General features: G+C 39.2%; 1 protein-coding gene across 1 annotated transcript in view; it reads left to right on the forward strand.

The window, feature by feature from the left end:
• Positions 1-18,955, forward strand: part of LOC139692210 (serine/arginine repetitive matrix protein 2-like) — a 372,759-nt gene that overhangs the window by 213,461 nt on the left and 140,343 nt on the right. Inside the window, exon 6 of the mRNA XM_071590276.1 lies at positions 5,451-5,859. Coding sequence (XP_071446377.1) covers positions 5,451-5,859 — 409 coding nt within the window. The remainder of the gene's footprint in view (positions 1-5,450; positions 5,860-18,955) is intronic.

An 18,955-nucleotide genomic window follows, 5' to 3' on the forward strand; every position in this document is an offset into this window, starting at 1 on the left:
TATTGGTACATACGACTAAAGTCGCGACTTCGCCATGATTTGATAGTGGTAGATTTGACTAACGTCATGGAAAGTTAGCTGAGTTAATTGCTTGCCGAAGTGAACAGACTTTCTTAACGTTGCGTAAACTTACTCCCAAGCCCAATGTGTAGGTTTTAATGAAGAATCTTCAGTAGTTAACGCTAATAAGATTGATATCTGATGTACTCTTTCTTTTAACATCCCTTATTATTTTTCTTAAAATCTTTTGTACGCTACTTTCAATAGTCATTTATTGTTTCAAAAGAATTTCTGACACCATAATAATCATATTCAATCATAGGTTCATTATTAATGAACACACGGAAGTAAATAACTAATCAATCAATATATTTTAGATACTTAAATTTCGAATAGGTATTACTTCAATATCAATTAAATCTTTTTTAAAATATTGAGATTTTCTCTTGCGTAAGAAACTCAATTTACCCTATTTTGATTTTAACGACTTTTTTATTGATTTATTTAATTTTAGCATTTTGGCATACTATGTTAGGAATCTATTCGTTCTAAAACTAAAAACCTGTGCTTCTAAAAACACATCTTCGATAGGTATTTACTCATATGTGTGCATACTCATATTGTACGTATATGCGGGGTGCAGCAACTTCCTTTCTTGAAAGAGTTTTACGTTTGAAAAACGGAAGTTATGTTTCCGCACCCTGTATGTGGAATAAGTCCCTAATATGAAGTATTATGATGACTTAGATGAACATGTCACTTAAATGATAATCATTGACAATAGGTTATATTCAAGCATGATTTTTTTTCCATTCTTGCCGATACCTGTGAAACGAATGGGCTCTTAGTGTGGTGTATATCTTCTCATGTAGTTGTTTTCAATTAAAAAATACATGTCTTGCGTTGTAACTATTATTGCCATAAAAGTGTCCGGGGCCGAACTTTATCTTTGGTATCTCTTCACGATTCAAAAGTTCTCATCGTGGATCACAACTTGGTCTTCGTGTATTTATTGAAATGACAATGATTGGAAGGCACAATGACAATGTCAATGTTAGACTGACACATAACAGCCCTGTCCTCATTGCAGAGTGGGTACTTTAAAATATTTTTTGTCCCAAAAGAGGTCGCAATAATCGACAAAGGTCGCATCGCATCAATCGTGAAAGATCTGCAGGGCTAATGGAATTCTGTCGAATTGAGATATTTATAGAAACAGCATCTGGTTGCGAGGCGCTTAGAAACCCGATTAAACCTAGTGTGGCGCTCGGTCGTAAAAGTCACGGATAACCACCAAAAGCTAAAACTATATACGTATTAGTGTTATCGTATTATTAATTGCAATGTACGATGGTTGTTTCATGATTATAAATTCAGTTACATTTAGATTATAATACTTAATTAGTCCAGGGCGAACATGCTGTGTTAAAACTGTTTCATATAGAAATGAATATTGAAAATCGATTAAGCATGGGTTTGTTGTGCTTAATTCTCCTCTAATTACATTTCTTCCTCTCACTGCTCCTGGTTCTAAAAAGAATGCTTGCATCAAATGAGAAGTGGTGTAGTTATTGAAAATTATGTAATTATTGAACACTGAATTATTCCATTAAAAGGCACTGTATCTATAATAATATCTCTCTTTCCCTCTCTCTCTATCTCTCTCTCTCTCTCTCTCTCTCTATATATATATATATATATATATATATATATAATAAAAATAATGTATATAAATATATTATATATAATATAAAATAAATAAAAATTATATATTATATATAATATTTTTATATTAAATAAAAATAATATATATTATACAGAAATTATATATATATATATATATATATATATATATATATATATATATATATATATATATATATATATATATATTATAATATCTATTTATATCTGTATATATTTCTGTATTCAATCTTCAGATGGTTAATATATCAATTTGCAGAAATAATTTGTTTTGCATAATTCTAAGTCTCTTCATGTAACAAGGAAATGGATCCACTAGTCCTTTTTCCCTATTTATCTGAACCTACCTCCCTAGCCTGAACATGAGTATTGAATAGGATCCCCGAAAACTGTGTTTATAAACCTAAAAGATTGTGAACGAAGCAATGACTGAGCAACAAATCGCAATTTATGTGAATAAATATTTTTTTACTGCTATGGTGGTTTGTTATTAAAGAATCCTCAGCATTTAAAGTTGATTACTCAAACTTAATTTGATGAGTCGATCTAAATGTGAACGCCTTCTTGCTAATCAATCTCTCATTAAAAAGAGTGTGAAATTTTGTATAACTCGAAACTCGAAACGTTCCCTCGGAACGTTTTCTAATGTGAATTGCTGTTATTTCATATTGGAAAACTATCTGTCTCAACTACTTCTGATAAACGACTTGGAATGTTGGCGTATCCAATGAGAATTATGACAGGAGGTAAATGATAAAACCTTTGCATTCTAATTCAAGTAATAATAAATGTTTCGATCTATATAGGTAATATATGTACAGTTTAAAATACTTAAATTTGGCCCTGTACATACTTATAGATAGCGGCCATAGACATATCTGTCATGCCAAGTTAAATTGATCAATGACCTCTAACATATTATATCATATATAAAGAATAAGACTTCCAAGTTTTGCTCTTTCCTGAAAAAAAACTTTTATTAAATATTACACAGGGTATGAATATCCTTGTGCCGTAAACTCCTATGTTTCCAATTTCAATTCGGGTTGTTGGTTCCAACATAATTATCATTCAAATACTAAAGACTGAGGAACTTATAAATCAAGGAAAGCTCCTTTATTTTTATTTCAAAAGATGGGAACATATTTCACTTTCTCTGATTTTTTACTTCTTTCTTTGCCACTCGCGTGGACTTGCCCAAAAACCATGAGAAAGTTATGCCTTCTTTATGAGCACTTCGTCTTGGACAATGGGAGAGAACCGATTCATATGGGAGATCTCTTCTTAAGATGGGAACGGTGAAAGTCCTAATTCTCTCCGTATCCTGATTGCCCTTTCTCTGGCCGAGGGAATTATCTTCCATCTCCTCTCTACAACTACCTTTATTCTGAGAGTGTGAAAGATAGGGCCTAACTAAGGGAGGGGGCACGTAATTTTAGCAGACTGGATGCTTTTCCGGAGATGAAAGTAATTTTTTTCCGTAAAAAAAGGCGCGTAAAAGTGGATTCCTTCTTTTCCTTTTGGGCGGGAATAATGTGTTCACATGGTTTCACTCTCGTAAATAAACCAAGCTTTGAAGTGATACTAAATTAAGGATTCGGGTAAATAAACGCGTGAATTTATGTGTCGATAAAAAGCTTGAAAATGAGCTAATGATGATTGAAATTATTTTACATTATTAAAATGTGTAAAATGATTTAAATAAAATTTACGATAAATGTATACTTTATAATTTTTCTGGAAAATTTATGCATAGAATTAATTATTGATGCATACAACTACAAATTAATAATAAATATTTTTGTTAGGTGTAGTGAGAATACCCCAAAGTAAAAATAAAAATTCACTCGCAGTTTCGTCATACTTCGTATTCTGATTATTGCATATGAAAGTTTTCTTCGTCACTATTGCATACGATTTTCTGTAGTGAGGAAGGCTGTAAATTTATTACTGATAATAGTGGCAATCTAATCAATATTGAAATAAATTGAGTTTGCATGCAGACTAATGTGTTGTTACTTTCCTACACATTGGACCTTTTTTTCTGTATCCAAATTTCTACGATTTGAGTTCGAAAGTGACACTCCAAAATTCCACCCGCACCCGCTCAGACGACTGGGAGGATGGCTAATTAATCTTTAACGAGGGATAAATGAGGCAGACGGCCTCAGCAGCCCGTCCTAAACTCCCCCCCACCCTCATATTTCCATTACCCACGTCATTTGGTCTTTGCATTCATCCGCGTTTGGAATTCTGGTGGAGAGGCGTTATTTTGGAAAAAATCAACAAGCACCCGACCAAGTCATTCCCGGGTCGGTTACTTGAGAGGAAAGGCTGAGGGAGGAGCAGCAGCCACGTGCCGTTGATGATTCATTGCACATCCCTCCACCATCTACCACATTCTTCCTTCCCGCGCTTATTTGTTGTTTTAAGGTTTGCGAGCCACGGAAACATATCCCTTCGAATGCAAACAAAACGGACGGAATAGGAACTCGTCTGTCATCGATCGCTTTCGTGGCTTAAAATATGGCTCCAACTACGTAATTTTATACCGTCTGCTCTAAATATTTCCTGCCGCACACATTTTGGAATAAAAAAATTTTCCCTTTCATCATCATCTAACGATTTAAGCTACTTATCACTTCTACACTTTTTTTCATAGGAATAATGATACACATTTAGTTATTGCAATCATTTTTATTCGTTAGCAAGATTTTATTTCATAATATTGGTTTTTTATGAGTGAAAGTCAAGATTTCAATATACTAATCAACTTCCATCGATATATAAAATTTAAAATTTTAGACTTTTTTTTAAATTGGTTTTTCTTTCATTGTGATTTTTATCATTAGTATTAGATGGACATCAATACTGGGATTTGTTTTATTCAACCTCACAATCTGATGACTTGATCATGTCTTCCTTAATCTCTTCTATTACTTATAATATCATCTGATTTACGTATCTCATCTGGCGCCTTCAATGCACGATATTTATCCTGACATCAGGTGGTATAAAAATGAAGCCAGTGAGGCTGTAAATGCAGGTGTGGATTTTAATAGGAAGGAAGTCGACTAAGTTATAATTGTACATTTCGGTTTTAGGTTGTTCAGTTGATATGATTACATTGCATCATGTTGAATAGGGGACATATCAGGTTGAAAACAGCATTCATGATTGAGAACGGGAAGATCTATCACAATTCAATTTTCTAAGCTGGAGCGTAATCAATCTGGCTACTCTGGCCGACAGATTCAATCGTTATTTCAAATTGCTGTTTCAGTATTATATGAAGAGTGAAGTCTTCAAGCAGTGACGTAATAAAAAAACTCTCCAGTTACGAAATAACAAAGGGGTCTTAGTTGCCTTTCTCCCTAGCTCTCCCATGTACTTCTTTCCCTTCTCCTTGTCACAACCCCCTCCTCAATTTCATGCCTTTGAACTCGAGTCGGGAAATTTTCCCTCTCGCTTCCTTCCACTCACCCTTTCGCTACTCTTTTCATCCCTGTTCCCTTGTGAGTCACCGATTGAGCACGCCCCCCTTGATACGCCTACTTTTTTCTTTTCACAACACAAACCCCATCCCCCAATATTTCCTACGCCTTCATACCCCTCCTCGAAGAACAAACACTCTCGATTCCTATTAATACCACTTCTACCTCATCCTTCTACAGACTCTCACGAATACAGTGATCCTCTCTTTCTTCCTTCATATATTTATTTTTCCCTGCTTCCTTCCCGAACAGTTGGAGAAGGCGACGGATTACGACCAGAGGCGCCGGATCCGAGCGCAGATCCGTCTCGTCCGCCGCGGCGAGGCCAGGGAGCCCTCTTCTCAGGGCACGCCCTCGAGGGACTCGCCGGCTTCCCACACACCGTCGAGGCCGACGACGCTGGGGCAAACCAAGAGCCCGAGGACGCCTTCAACGGCGGCGGTGCCGCAACAGCCGTCGTCCAAGGAGCCCTCGCCGGCTCGAGAGGACGTCGAGGATGGTAGGAGGATCAAGACGAGGAGGGACAGCTCCCAGCCGCGGGACTCGCCCGAGAGGGAGAAGGTTCAGCCAGTGGATGGCCGAAGGAAACCGAGCCGCGCGGAGGAAGTCGGGGGTGAGCTGACCAGCCCATCGGTGGTCGCCAAGCTGCTGCCGTCTTCCGGTGAGTCGAGGAAATGTTTGGGCCAGTTGCGCCACTCCCACTGTGCTTCTATTACCCTTTCATCATCAGAGAATTCAACTATTGTTATTGTTAGTTTCATTGTTTTATTAGTATTTTCAGTTTCGGCGGGGAAATAATATTATATAAACGAGAAAATAAATTAAAAACAAAACTCATTGACTCTAGGAGGGATGAAGGGTGCTTTTATACCGATTTTAAGATTGGTTTAATTGTTGTTAACACATCAATGGTAGCAGTAAATAATATTACCAGAAGATCTTTCAAATCACAGGGGATCGGTTTAAGGTATTTGGAACGAAATAGTTTAAATACCGATGTGTGAAACTTTTTGATTTTTTTCTCTCACGGCTCGCTATAATTTTTCTTCGAATGCGAAGGAGACATTTTGTCTATGTGGAGACTACTAAACTAGTAGATAGATCTGCAGTGAGGTGTTCCCTCTGGAGATTTCATATAGAGGATTGCATACAAAATGCCTGGGTTGATAGACTTTGATCAAGATCAAAAGCGGCGCTCGGAGGATATCACGGAACCACCGAGGATGACCTTCACGCAACCGAACTACAATAGAATCTATCCATTGAAAGAAACATTTGACGCGTTGCAATCCGCATTTGGTCAGGAGATAACGCTCTTAATAATTCGAAAGAATGGTCCATAAATACATTTCTCTAATACTTCTGATGTTTACAATGAGGAATCGATTAGGAGACAATGAAATCAATTTCGGCGTCCGCTCCAACCCTTGCCCCACCTCGACTAGCGAGATTAGCCCTTTTTCCCGTCCGTAGGAAGTCAGTCGTCTTGGCGATTCGGGACATCCTGCTCGCCCCGGTCGGAGAAACCAACTCCAATCGGGAGTTGCATCGAGGCCTTTTGTCTCCGGGATAATGGCGCCACAGAGTAGGCCAAGGAGGAGTGCGCGGCTATGGTGAAAAGAGTCCCCCCCGTGGTGCCTCGCCCCTCACCAATTTCGGGCGCATCCCCGCCCTCCGCCGAGAAGACGCCTTCCCTCGCCCACACCCGCCTTCATCTCATCCTCCTCTTCCCCATGATCATCGTTCGCACCAACTCGGCCTTAATCTCTCTATTAATTCCTCATTACCTCCAGTCATGTCAAATGTAGTTGGAAATGCTCAACGTGAAAATGATTTGCGTTAAAAATTTGCGATACGATATTTGTTAATCGTTGTTCTTTAATAATATGACACGCATGAGTTATGCTACTCCAAAGGATTCGGAAAAAATAAATATTTTAATACAAATACGCAAGGGAAGATTACACGAGTATTTCTGTATGTAAAGAAAATTTGTTCATATTAATGAAGCTTTAGTTCATGGTAGTGCATATTAAATAGAGATCGTCAGATATTAGATAGGGTTCATTGGTTAAAAATTGAATACGTATGTTGAAAACGTCATACTATCTTTCCATGTCTTAACTTGATGGCTTAATGTCTTCACCATAGGTATTTTATATATTCCTTCCATTTCTCTTGGGTCTTTTCTGGTTCAACTAGTTTTTTTCCTGACTTATCTTTGATTGTTTGCAACGATTTTCTACAAAATTTCCATATCCTCGTATTGTGACTCCCACCACCCTTCTTTTGCTATATTTTTCCATTTTATTCTCTCGTCTATCTTTATAAATTTTCTTGTCTTATTCGAATTTACTATTCCTATAGTTTGGTTTGTAGCTATAGATATCACTTTTTTGTTATGCTCCCATTTTTCCCTTAGATTAACCAGATTTTATCATTATTAAAATGAAAACAAGTAACGATTAAACTTGATAGAATCAATGGAGACTTTGTGGAAGCTGTGGTTACTCAATAAGTAAGCCAGCCAGAGTTTTCGACCCGTACGGCGTCGGTTCTGTAGGTGAGGGTAAAAGCTCACCTAGCACAAAGAACAATTAAACTAAACTCAACAACTAAAAACAATGAAATTCACACATCAGGGTAGGTAGGTATTCCTTACCCTGTGCCACCTATTGTTTCCCAGGAAGATATGGTAACAGAAAAATCACACAGCCCGGATGAAGCTGAGGGTTTCTCAGAGTCGTCATCCGGAATCGAACCTTGGACCCTCTGATCAGTAGCTCAGCGCTCTACCTACTAGACGCCTACGTCCCCTAATGAACACGTGTATGGGTGAAAAACGAAGCGTATAATATTGCAGTAGGTGGGGGAAATCAAACTTCGTCATTAAAGTACATTTATTCATACACGTACATGTATATTTTACTTATCCAAGCAACATTGGTCTACCACAATTTTACGATTCCGATGAAATAATTTATAAATTGAAAGTTCACTAAAATTAAATGGTAGTAATGATAAAACTAGAGAAATTGGAGTAATATATTAGAATAATAAAAAAGTTAAAGGTATGTGAAAGTCAAACATTATTTAAATTATGCTTTTGGAAATTTGTTTTGAAAATGTATGCATTATATTTGCGTTGAGGTGCCAAATTTCCACTCCCCTGAGTCACCCTCACTGTAAATGTTATCAGGTAAAGCTCATATTACAGCGTGGAAACCTGTTAAAACTAGAACGTCAGGCAATTTCAGAACTGCAGTATCCCGGAAACATTTCCGATGGAATTTCCTTGCCACAAACAAAACCGACGTTTCTAACCAGGCTATGTTATTTATTGCTGGTCTAGATTTTACTGCGATTCCCAGTTTTCTTGCCTGTCTTTGCTTTCTGAGAATGAGTGAAATTAGGAGCATGGATGATTACAAAATTAAAATAAAACCTAAAAAATAAAATTTCAAAATCCTAATTTATCTGCAAATAAATTCTCTTTCCTACAACAACTGTCGGGATCGCTTGATTACAGGTGTTTTTATTGCAATGGTTAATAGAATTGTAAAATTTTATTTTTTGCTTTAGGTTTGTTCGGATTATCTACTTTAAAATATTTTTTTTCCAGAAACACGAATTTTACAGACTGAAAATATATCTTTGGACTGCCCCCAGGAAAATTTTTTTTAGCTCTGGGTTGATTTGACGCAAATGGTTATAAGGAGTCTAGTTCACTCTTGGTGTTTTCCGATTTCGATTGCGCGTAGGTAACGCCCAATCAATTAGCAGCAAGCAATTTCACAGTCAGTAGGTTCTGCTCCTTTGATTTGCGCCTTCACGCGAAGACATGCTGGGCGTCGGCTCCGGTAAACGCTTTGTTCCTCGAAGGACCTTCACCCTTGGAGAGGGAACCAGTTCGTCCCTCCCAGGCGAGAATTTAGCGTGTAACCCGCTCTGTTAAATCGCATTTGGACGCGTAAGAAAATGGCCGGAGGGAAGACGGAGGACAGCGGGGGTGAAATTTGGGGTGCGGATAATTTAACTAGAGAAATCGAGGTGAATGCTTTGGGTGAAGATCAAACTGAGTTGGAGAAGTACAGATGTATCTGTATCCATTCCATGGTGGCGGACTCTACTCCCTGAAGTGAGACAATGGACATCGAATCCAAAGCGGTAGTCATTCACTTTCATTCGCAGCCAACCATACCAATCTAACGCCGTGAACGCTTATGATGATGCCGGACAAGTTAATGCAAAAATCGTTTTTAGTTTTCTCGAGATCATTATTAGAAAAAATGATATTGAAATTCATTTAGATCTTTCAATTATGAAATATGACTGCGTAGTTTTAGCGAGTAGAGCTTGGCTGCACCTATCCTTTGAAAAAATTCGAATGGATTCTGCACAGTTGAGAAAATACGTAGGAAATTGAATGATGCACAACGCATCTTTAACCTGTCTGCAGGAAAATGTTCACTTATCTAATAATCTTGAATAATAGAAGTTCTTATGAACAATATTTATCATTATAATAAAGAAACTAATCCAGTATCTCGTACCTGTTCATCTTTAATGTTGAACTTATATTATGTATTCTCACCTATATTATTCTAAAGAACCATAAGACTAGAAACTAAATGCAGCCATGTAACAAGGCAGAGTGACATTTAACATCTAGGCAAAAATAACAAACCAGATACATTTTATTACCAACAGTAGATTGAATGTACTGCACCGCCGTAGTATTTTCGATGATCAATAAAGTAGTGAAGGACATTTATTGAGTAAAAATTACCATCAATAACAAAAAAAACTAAATTATTTTGATCGATAAAAAGTTCACAAACGATTATAATCTCTAAATTATTTGATACACATGGATTTGAATCAGTTGAGTAAAGAAATGCTTATTAGGATAACTACTTTTCCTAGCGTTTGAAGCGATTGCCTCGTCGTCGCCATCTTCCCAAGCCCAATTGCGTCGCCCACTAGCCCCGCGCGACTTTTATCGACTTAATATGTGTACTTACACGAACCCGACTTCAAAAGCGGCCTTAAATAATGCCGTACCATCCAAGGGATCTCGCGGGCCAGCAATTGTTGAACAAATGGACTCACTGCGATGATTCTCTGCAAGACCCATCATTCTCACTTGTTATTTTTTTGCCTCCCCCCTCCCCACACTCGAGACTCGGAAACTATGGCCGTAAGGGGTATTTCCTTTGCAGTTGGACTGTTCCTTCTTTTTATTTTGTTTTCTTATTTTTTTTGCCGATCGTTCAACAAATGCGTCCAATTTATTTTCGATTTGCTAGCGGGGACTGGCGGAATGCGTAGGTTCTTTTTTGCCGCTCCAATTCTTCGGGCGGATGGCCGGAGAGAGAGGGCCAAGAAGTCTCCTCTCCACGTCCGCGGCGATTGTCGGTTAACTGATGGATTTACGGTTCCGTCATCAGTCTCAATTAATAGGAGGCGGATCAAATTTTACGCACTCTTAAGGCCCAAAGTTACAGTTGCTCAAATGGTGGAGTAAATTAAGCAGATGTTTTTTTCCGCACTTTTGTCCATCGAGGTCTCTTCGTTTGAGCTTAGGCAAACCGTTAAAAGGTGATTTATTTCCTTATTTACCCTTTTTATTCATTTTAAAAGCATTTTAGACACGTTCTTTTTTTATTAAAACATCACTTGGTAATTTACATCACAGGGTAACTATTCATCTCATGACTAATACGTTGTTCTTCTTGTAATCATCCCATTACCTGCTAAAATATTAAGGTTAATTCTGATTTTAGAACTGAACTGATGATGTGATCGTTAAAAAACAATTGTAATCGTAGACATAAATAATCCCGTTTAGTCACTAATTTTCATTAATCATCCGTTCTTCTGTATTCTATTATTTATTTCCCGAAAACAAATCCAGAGAAAACCAAGTTGTCAAATGAATTTCATTGCGTCATCCCATTAATGGAAATTACCATTACTATAACCCCATAGAAACAGGAAATTTTGATGTTTGGATAGATATCCGCGGGAGATATCGATTGATTTAATTTCATCAATCATTATATTAAGTACATATCCTGAGGAATTCGATTTACTCATAATACATTCCAGCCATTTTATTCCAATTATTAGAAAAAATGCAGAGATTATTTTCTTCCGTATCTCGGAGGTGCCCTGCGTAGTAACAAACGTGACCATTTCAGTCACACGAATGCGTGTACGATTTTATTAGTTTTCTGAAAAGCGTCAACGAGCATGCGGCAGTAAACTCATTAAATAATCGAATTTGCGATATATTTCTCCGTCACACCCGCTTTCGCATTTTAGGTTAGGTTATTCTTCAAGACTGAATAGCTGGAGTTTTGATTAAGTTTGATCAACACCGGGGTGGCTGTTAATTCCATTTAGCTCGGAATAATTCACTCCATTGTATTCCTTCGGCTATTAAAGTCCATCGAAGAGCCACCCTTTCAATCAAGAGGAAGGGCGAATCGGATCTTCCTACTTCCTGTGTCCCGTCCCGTTCATTTATTTTTTTTTCGTGCCTCTCCCAGTCCGCCCTGGGTGACTGCGGCTCCTTCAATCTTCCCGTTCCGCCGCCATGCAGTCCGTGGCTTATGCCGCGCCTGCGAGCAGATGCCGGCGGGTGGAACGCCTTTCGTAGCCGTGGTCTTTTTCTATTGCGGGTGCGCAGATATTTTTGCGTTCAGTGAACCGGTTTGGGAAGATTGGAGTTGCCCGTGTCTTTTTCCTTCTCTCCTTCAGGCCTTTGTGTCTTCGTACTTGCGCGAGCGATGGGAAAAATACTTAAAACGGCGTGAAAACCATTTGTCATTGTCCTCGAAGAGCGCACGCAAGTGAACATTTAAAGAGGTCCCGCAGGCGAAATATGAAACACCCCTAACTTCTACAGTAGAACCGATCGGGATACCTTTAATCATTTCAATCATGGAGTGGATGTCATTTCCTGCGATAAATCCTTTTCAGGAATTCCTGCCTCATCCAAGCACGTTTTTTTGCCAATTTTTCGGGTACATTCTCGGAAATGATTTCAACGATTTACGCCCTAAGCTGGTATCATCGTCAGGAACAAAGTGCTGTATTATTATAGACGTTCGTATATAGTTAAGCTATTTCAAATGTTACCCCCGTCTGTTATCCGTTCACGTCCTCGACCATTTCCTTCCGATTCAAATTTAAGAAATTATTTTTCGTAGATGAATGAATATTTATCCTTTATGTTTGCAAAAGCTTAAGCCGTTCTCATAATTTCTCTACTCTCAAATGAGAAAAAATAACTTTTGCGGCACTCAAAGCGCCGATTCAACAAGCATTTTGCGATGAAAGTGCGGTTTTCGAAACTTATTTATAACGGTGCTATTTTTCTTGAATGATATATCGTCTCAACTGTCACGAAACCTTTTGTCGGTAGAAGAAGATTGAGATCGTTCATAAAAAATTATTTGAAAAAAACATTTCTTGTTTGATTTTCAGACCTTCGTAAATTACGTAAAGTCCCCATTTCCCCTTTTTTACTATACGCGGAGTAGTCTTCTTTTTTCTTCACTTTTCTCCCTAAACGTCCACTTGACTCTTCTAGGAATGCTATTTTCAAGCACAATTTTTCTCTTGGGTGACGATTTTCCAGCTGACCCTACCCTAAGCTAACACTTTTTTCTATCAGTATTTTAAAAATTACCCGATTATCTCTTCCCATATGCCCTCGGCTATTATGATGCACTAATAAATGCTGTACCTTGTACAACTGCATGTATGGAAACCAGTACAGACAACATTCGATCATAATTTAGATATTGTTTTATTTTCTACTCTCAAATATCTACCGAACCTAAGTCTGTTTGTCTCAATTCCCGAGACGTCTTTGTTCTCCTTTTTCTGTTGTTTGGAGGGATTATATTTTATACTTTGAAGAATTGCTCCTTTTGAGGAAAGCCTAAAGAGTGCCTGTACACTATAGGAATTTGGCCTTCTTCGTGTAAACCCCATCATATTTCATCACTTTTCTAAACGTGTCTTTAGAGCGAGAACCGGAACGTTTAACTCTCCCTTTTGGCATTTACAAGTGATTCATTACGCCTTCGTCCTTCACTTTCGGGCCCTAGAAACGTCTCCTCTCGAATTGGTCGGGTATTCATCGGAGGGATTGGTATATATGTCGACAGTGTTGGTCGTATTTTTTTTCAAATCTCTATCGTTATTTTGTGAAAATGATGAACGATGAATGGATGGATTTGAGGGACGGATGACGCTTTCGACGCCTATCTCAAAATATTTTAACAAAATTGTTGCTTTATTGGTGCATATATCCATCAATAGATCGTTAATATCTTGTGTATAGTCGGACAAAAGATATAGCACTGTGCATAAAACTTAACCGGGCTCTAATTAGGCTGTAAGAACCCAAGGGACTCGCTCCGCCGGATCTCCTTTCCCTGGAGAGATGCCCTTTTTTTACTTCCTTTTCTCCCCACTTCTTCCTCACGTCGGCGAGTCCTCTCGCTATAGGATAGGCATCATCTCTCCGCTCCTCTCCCATTCTATCTCTTCCACAGTGCTTCTTTTTCTCACTCCCCCTCGTCTTCACCGAATCCTGTATTCCTCCCTTCCTCTCGACGCGACGACCAGTCTCTCGAAAAACCCAGAAGACCCCTGCCAGCCGCCCTATCCACATTACGATGCTCGGGAGGGAACGACTCTCTCTCTCTTTCAGGAGATATTCTTTGTTTTCACAGCAGGTAGTGGTGTGGGTAGGTGGAGGAGGAGGGATTAAAAAAATTGTTCTCGTGGGCATTAAAGCAACTAGAGGCTGCGGTCGCCGCCGCGAGAATCTTGGGCCCAGTTTGAGGAATGTCTTTTGTTCTTCTATGCTGAGTTCGCTGTTCTGCGTCTTCGGATTTTTCAATTCCCCTCACGCCATTCAATTAATTAGATTGGCTCGAGTGACTTGACTGACAAAAGAGGGAAAGAGGACACTTTTTGGTACTCCCGAACGGATGTGTGCCGGAAAGTAGGGATGAGACCAGCGCTCAGTCAGGGTTCAACAATCAAATTTACTCGACGAGAGAAACAATTGTTTAGCCGTTGAAAATGTATGCATATAGTTTGAAATGCGTGATCATCGGTGCAGGAAACACCCTCAGGATGGTGCCGGGAGATTTTATTCGAGAAAACAAAAGTTTAAAATATGACTTATCTTAGTGCGGCATTGCATGGAGTATTTTTGTAGCTTAGCAAGCATGAACGATATTAAATTTGAAAGGCTGTTTTCCAAACTAATCAAACTAAAGTTAATCATGCTTCGGTGATTGGCCAAGTTTCGGCAGAAAGTGAACTAACGTTTGATTTCATTGGTAAAATTCAGTACGTCGTCTTTTAGTGCCGTGAATATGGTATTCAATCAGGTTATTCATACTCTTTTCGGTCAAAAGACACCTTTGGCATCTCTCTTCGCCTCTCTTTTCCTCGTCTCTTTTATTTTAGCCCTGATACCACTTGAGCGGGATTTTATCCAGGACAGTGATTTTTCTGCCGTTGTATTATGGGTGCCGAATTACCTTATGTCTGTCATACAGTGGTGTCCGTTAATTTTAAAGAAATACGCTACGCTAGCTGGAATCGATTTGGTTATCTATTACAAATATAGGTTTTAAGGTATGTCGATAGGGTTGCGTGTAGATGAATTTCGGAGCTAGCTTAGCCATCTTAGCGTCTTATTCCTCATCATATGATTATACCTTGCTTATTATCAGAACATATTTATTTACACACACTTCTTTTTATTATCCAAGCCTATTCAATGAACGCAAAGAGGAATAATTACATTGGAACATCAATCCTCTCATTATCTGAGATTTTGGAGTACTTACATAGTATGTTCACTTAAGCACGAATTCCGTCACAGTTGGCGTTGTGCCTAACTTTAATCAAGCGTCCTTTAGATTATAATTATTATGTTAAACAGCGTCGATCATTGTAAAGGAACTTCCCTCGTTTAGGCCATAAATTTAAATGAACAAAATGCTGCCCTTCTCCGCCCTGCCTATTTGTCTTCGCCTCCCGCCCCACCGACCTGACACGTCCCTGGGCACAGCCCCGTGGGATGACGACGCCTTCGTGGTGTGCTCCCAGGGGACCCCGACCGCAGCCGGTTCCCTCCGCACCTCCTCGAGGGTCGCAAATGCCTCTCTCATTCGTTCGCCCGTTTCCGAGAGTACCAAATTTCGGTGGTAGAGCGGCTGGCCCAAGGGGGGAGGGAGGTGGAGTGGAAGCAGCCGGGGGTAGGGGAACCGGAATGGGGTGGGAAAAATTGGGGAGGCGTAGGAGGAGTTACGGGCTCTTCCCTCCTCGCCCTCTCCAGTCCGTCCCTCAGCGCAGGGCGGCAGCTTCCCGGTCGTGGAGCGGAAACTGTTTTTGTGCGTGACGGAGCGAGGGGTTGGCGCGGGGTTTGAGAGGGAGAGGTTGAGGGTGGGATGGACAGAATGGGAGGTAGAGGTCCCATTTTATTTTTTTTTACCTGCGCCTCGCCGGCGGCGGCGGTGGTGGTCTCGGGGGTCTCTAGCCATTGCTGAAGCGGGCACCGCAGGTAAGTGTGGGGGAAGGGGGGGATAACTGCGGCTCCGGTCGGTGTGGGGCGCGTCCTCCTGATGCATCGGCGATTCCTCGTCTTCATGGCGATGAGAATTGAGAGCCGAGGCGATGGCTTCCCCCGAAATTGTGAAGCGCTCCTCGAGAGCTTTAGGCCGCCCTGTGGAGCCATAAATTGGGATATTTCCTAAAGTTATCCAACGACCGCGGTCCTATCGTTCCTAAAAAGAAATCTTTTTTGCTTGAGAACACAAAATTCATGCACTGACAGCCGTTAAAACTCATGACCTTTTAGTGGGCCAGTGTACGGGTTACCCGCGTTACCCAACCACCGGCCAAGAGAAGGATGTGGCCTGAAGTCCACTCGTCCATTCTCGGACAATGTATGTACTTGGCCGGACATGGCGTCCACAATCTCCCCTAAAATCTCGGGGAGCGTGAGAGATCAAGAAAAGTAACCAAGAACGCGAGAACTGTACTCGTGCATCTTATTTTTCCGGCTGACGATGAATTCATTAATGACGACGAAATGTATTTTCTTGTGGGTTTGGATTCGAAATAATGTACTCCTCCAATAATGTAACAATTTCAGTGTGCAAAGATGATTTGCAATGACTGGGAAACGAACGCGGAATCTCTCGATATCCGCCCGAGTGCTTAGCTGATTAAGCCACGGAGGCGTTCTAATAAACTCTGAAATTCAAGTCGGATGGTTTTTACACTTTGAAATCGTTGAATTATAATGCACACTAGCGGATGGTTCCTTGACGTTACTGTCGCGGCATTTACCGCAGTTTCTTTGTACCTCAAATATTGTTGATTCGGAATTGAAGTTTGTGAAGTAATTTTATTTATGAACGCAAAAAAGTTACCATTTGCGCCAAGTTGAAATGTGTTGTGAAAATTAGGTAAGTTTAACTCAGTGGGATGCTGGTTGAAATATGAATAGTGACGAAGGACCAGTCTACCAGAACGTGCTTGAAAATTAATCTGCCACAGGGTAGACTTGGGAACAATAGAAACTGAAATGAAAATAAAGATGAATCAGCTTGATATTTTCATGCTTCAGCGGATGTTGGTGAAGTGATTGAAAGTAGTGAAAACCGTAACGTCATCAGTAGATAGCGACTTGAAGCGCAGATAGCGGCTTCCAGGAGCCCTCCTCCCGTTCTCTCCTCGGCTGTCATATTTCTTCACGAACTTAACCTTTGCATATCATTCTCAGCATCTGGTTAATGACTTCATTTTTGATCCTATTCTGTATTTCTAGTTTATTTTTCTTTCTCGTTATCTTCATTGGGCTGTGTTCTATGACTTTGCCCCTCTTTATCAACGGGTAATTTCATCTCCAAATCGTAGTCAAGCTTCATTGTTTATCATTGGCTCTAGCCATTTGATTGGTTCTCGGTCTTTTGTCGATTCAATTTTCCATTAATTCCAAAATTCTCCATTCTGTTAATATTTTCGAAAGATTGATGAGAATTGATATTTGAGAAATATTTCAAGCATGGTAAACTGATTTACACGTAGGGAATGCTTATACCGAATGTTCTTAATTTAAATTGAAATAAAATACTTTTTGGAATAATTAGCTTATGCAGCATTATTATTTAAAATCATGACTTAATTAAGATATGTTTCCTCATTTTAATTAGAGTTGGAGATAGAAAACGCTGTGTCAAAGGACCGTAAAGGGAATTTTGTTTACAAAAAGTATATATTTTATTTTGTTTAAATTTTCAGAGACAATTAGTGATGCAGAATTCTAAATTTGAATCCCAGGCCCGTCAACATGTTATAAAAATAAATCCTTCTATTCCGTCTGTAAATTGGTCGAGTTTGACATTGCGCTGCGTGCTCAGTCCTTTCGATGATTATTTTTGGATCGAACGTAAGACTTAATTCCAGTCCAGTTAAATCATCCGGCTAGAACGGTCTATGCTCTGTTGACAACATTTTCAGTATCACGCTATAAACGCGTACAATCAATGTTTGTTTGTATTCAATTGGAAATCTAAATCTTTTGCTTTATTAAAATATGAAAAATAGTGGTCGGAATAAACGGAGGTTACATCAAGGCTTTAAAGTGGTACCTTAGGTTGAATGAAATAAGTAGTACTTGTAGGTAAAAAGTTTTCAGTATCTTAGGCCTCAGTTCACTTAACTGATTTTAATAAAAAATAATACACTTGTACCGAATTAATACGTAAGTACAGGACGTTAATTCACCGAGGAAAGTACTCCAGGGAGAGTTGGTAGGGTAGTAATTAACTTTATTAGTGTTATATTTTCGGACTTTCTCCTTGTAATAACCAGTAATATGATTTCATTTTTGGTGTGCAAGCTGAATACAATAATGACGTCGTTTTTTATTTCATAATCACCACCGGGAATTTTTCTCACTTTCCCTGCCGCGAAATGACGGGAAATTTTGCGCACCTGATTGTTATATGGTACATTGTATTACGAAATTCAGTCCAACGATTCATTGTTGTCGTCATCTGATTCATTCTATAAATGTTCTTCGACGCAATCGCTTTTTCTGTTGAATTATGCACATTTATGTGCTTAATTCCAAATTAACTCCTTCCAAATCGCTTTGTTGTAACTGGTAATCTGCAAAATTCCTTGGATCATTCGAAGGCCTTGATTATCATTTCATTTAGAGTTTTCGCAATTTGATTTTAGTTGCACAATTTTGGTCACTTAGCTCGTGTCATTGTACCCTACTACGGTGCCTTATGAACACCATGTACTCGCTTTTCCAGGATCTATTTGCTAATTTTCGGGCATCGTACTTTGGTATTTTTTGATGGAATGCTGTAATGTTGCCTGCTGTAAGTCTTATTGACAGGTGCGTCCTACTCTCAGCTCAGATATTCCAGTTGGTGACTGGAGAGTTTTTTTTCATAAAAATTCCAGGAATACTATGGATCACATTTTAGCATTGAAAGATCTCTTATTAACTGGTACACATTTTTATCGACTTGATAAGCACTACCGCAAAATTCAGCCTTTTTTCCTTAATTTTTTACCGATTCACCTCCGCAATCTTTCTGGCAGCCTTAATGCCTTTCAGAGAATTATTACTTGCTCGATTTTCTGCTCTTACTGCAGCGTTATCTCTTCCACCACAGCTTTCCACAACTCTC

Source organism: Hetaerina americana, unplaced genomic scaffold, assembly GCF_022747635.1.
Source record: "Hetaerina americana unplaced genomic scaffold, ioHetAmer1.1.p SCAF_4, whole genome shotgun sequence".
Taxonomy (NCBI): domain Eukaryota; kingdom Metazoa; phylum Arthropoda; class Insecta; order Odonata; family Calopterygidae; genus Hetaerina; species Hetaerina americana.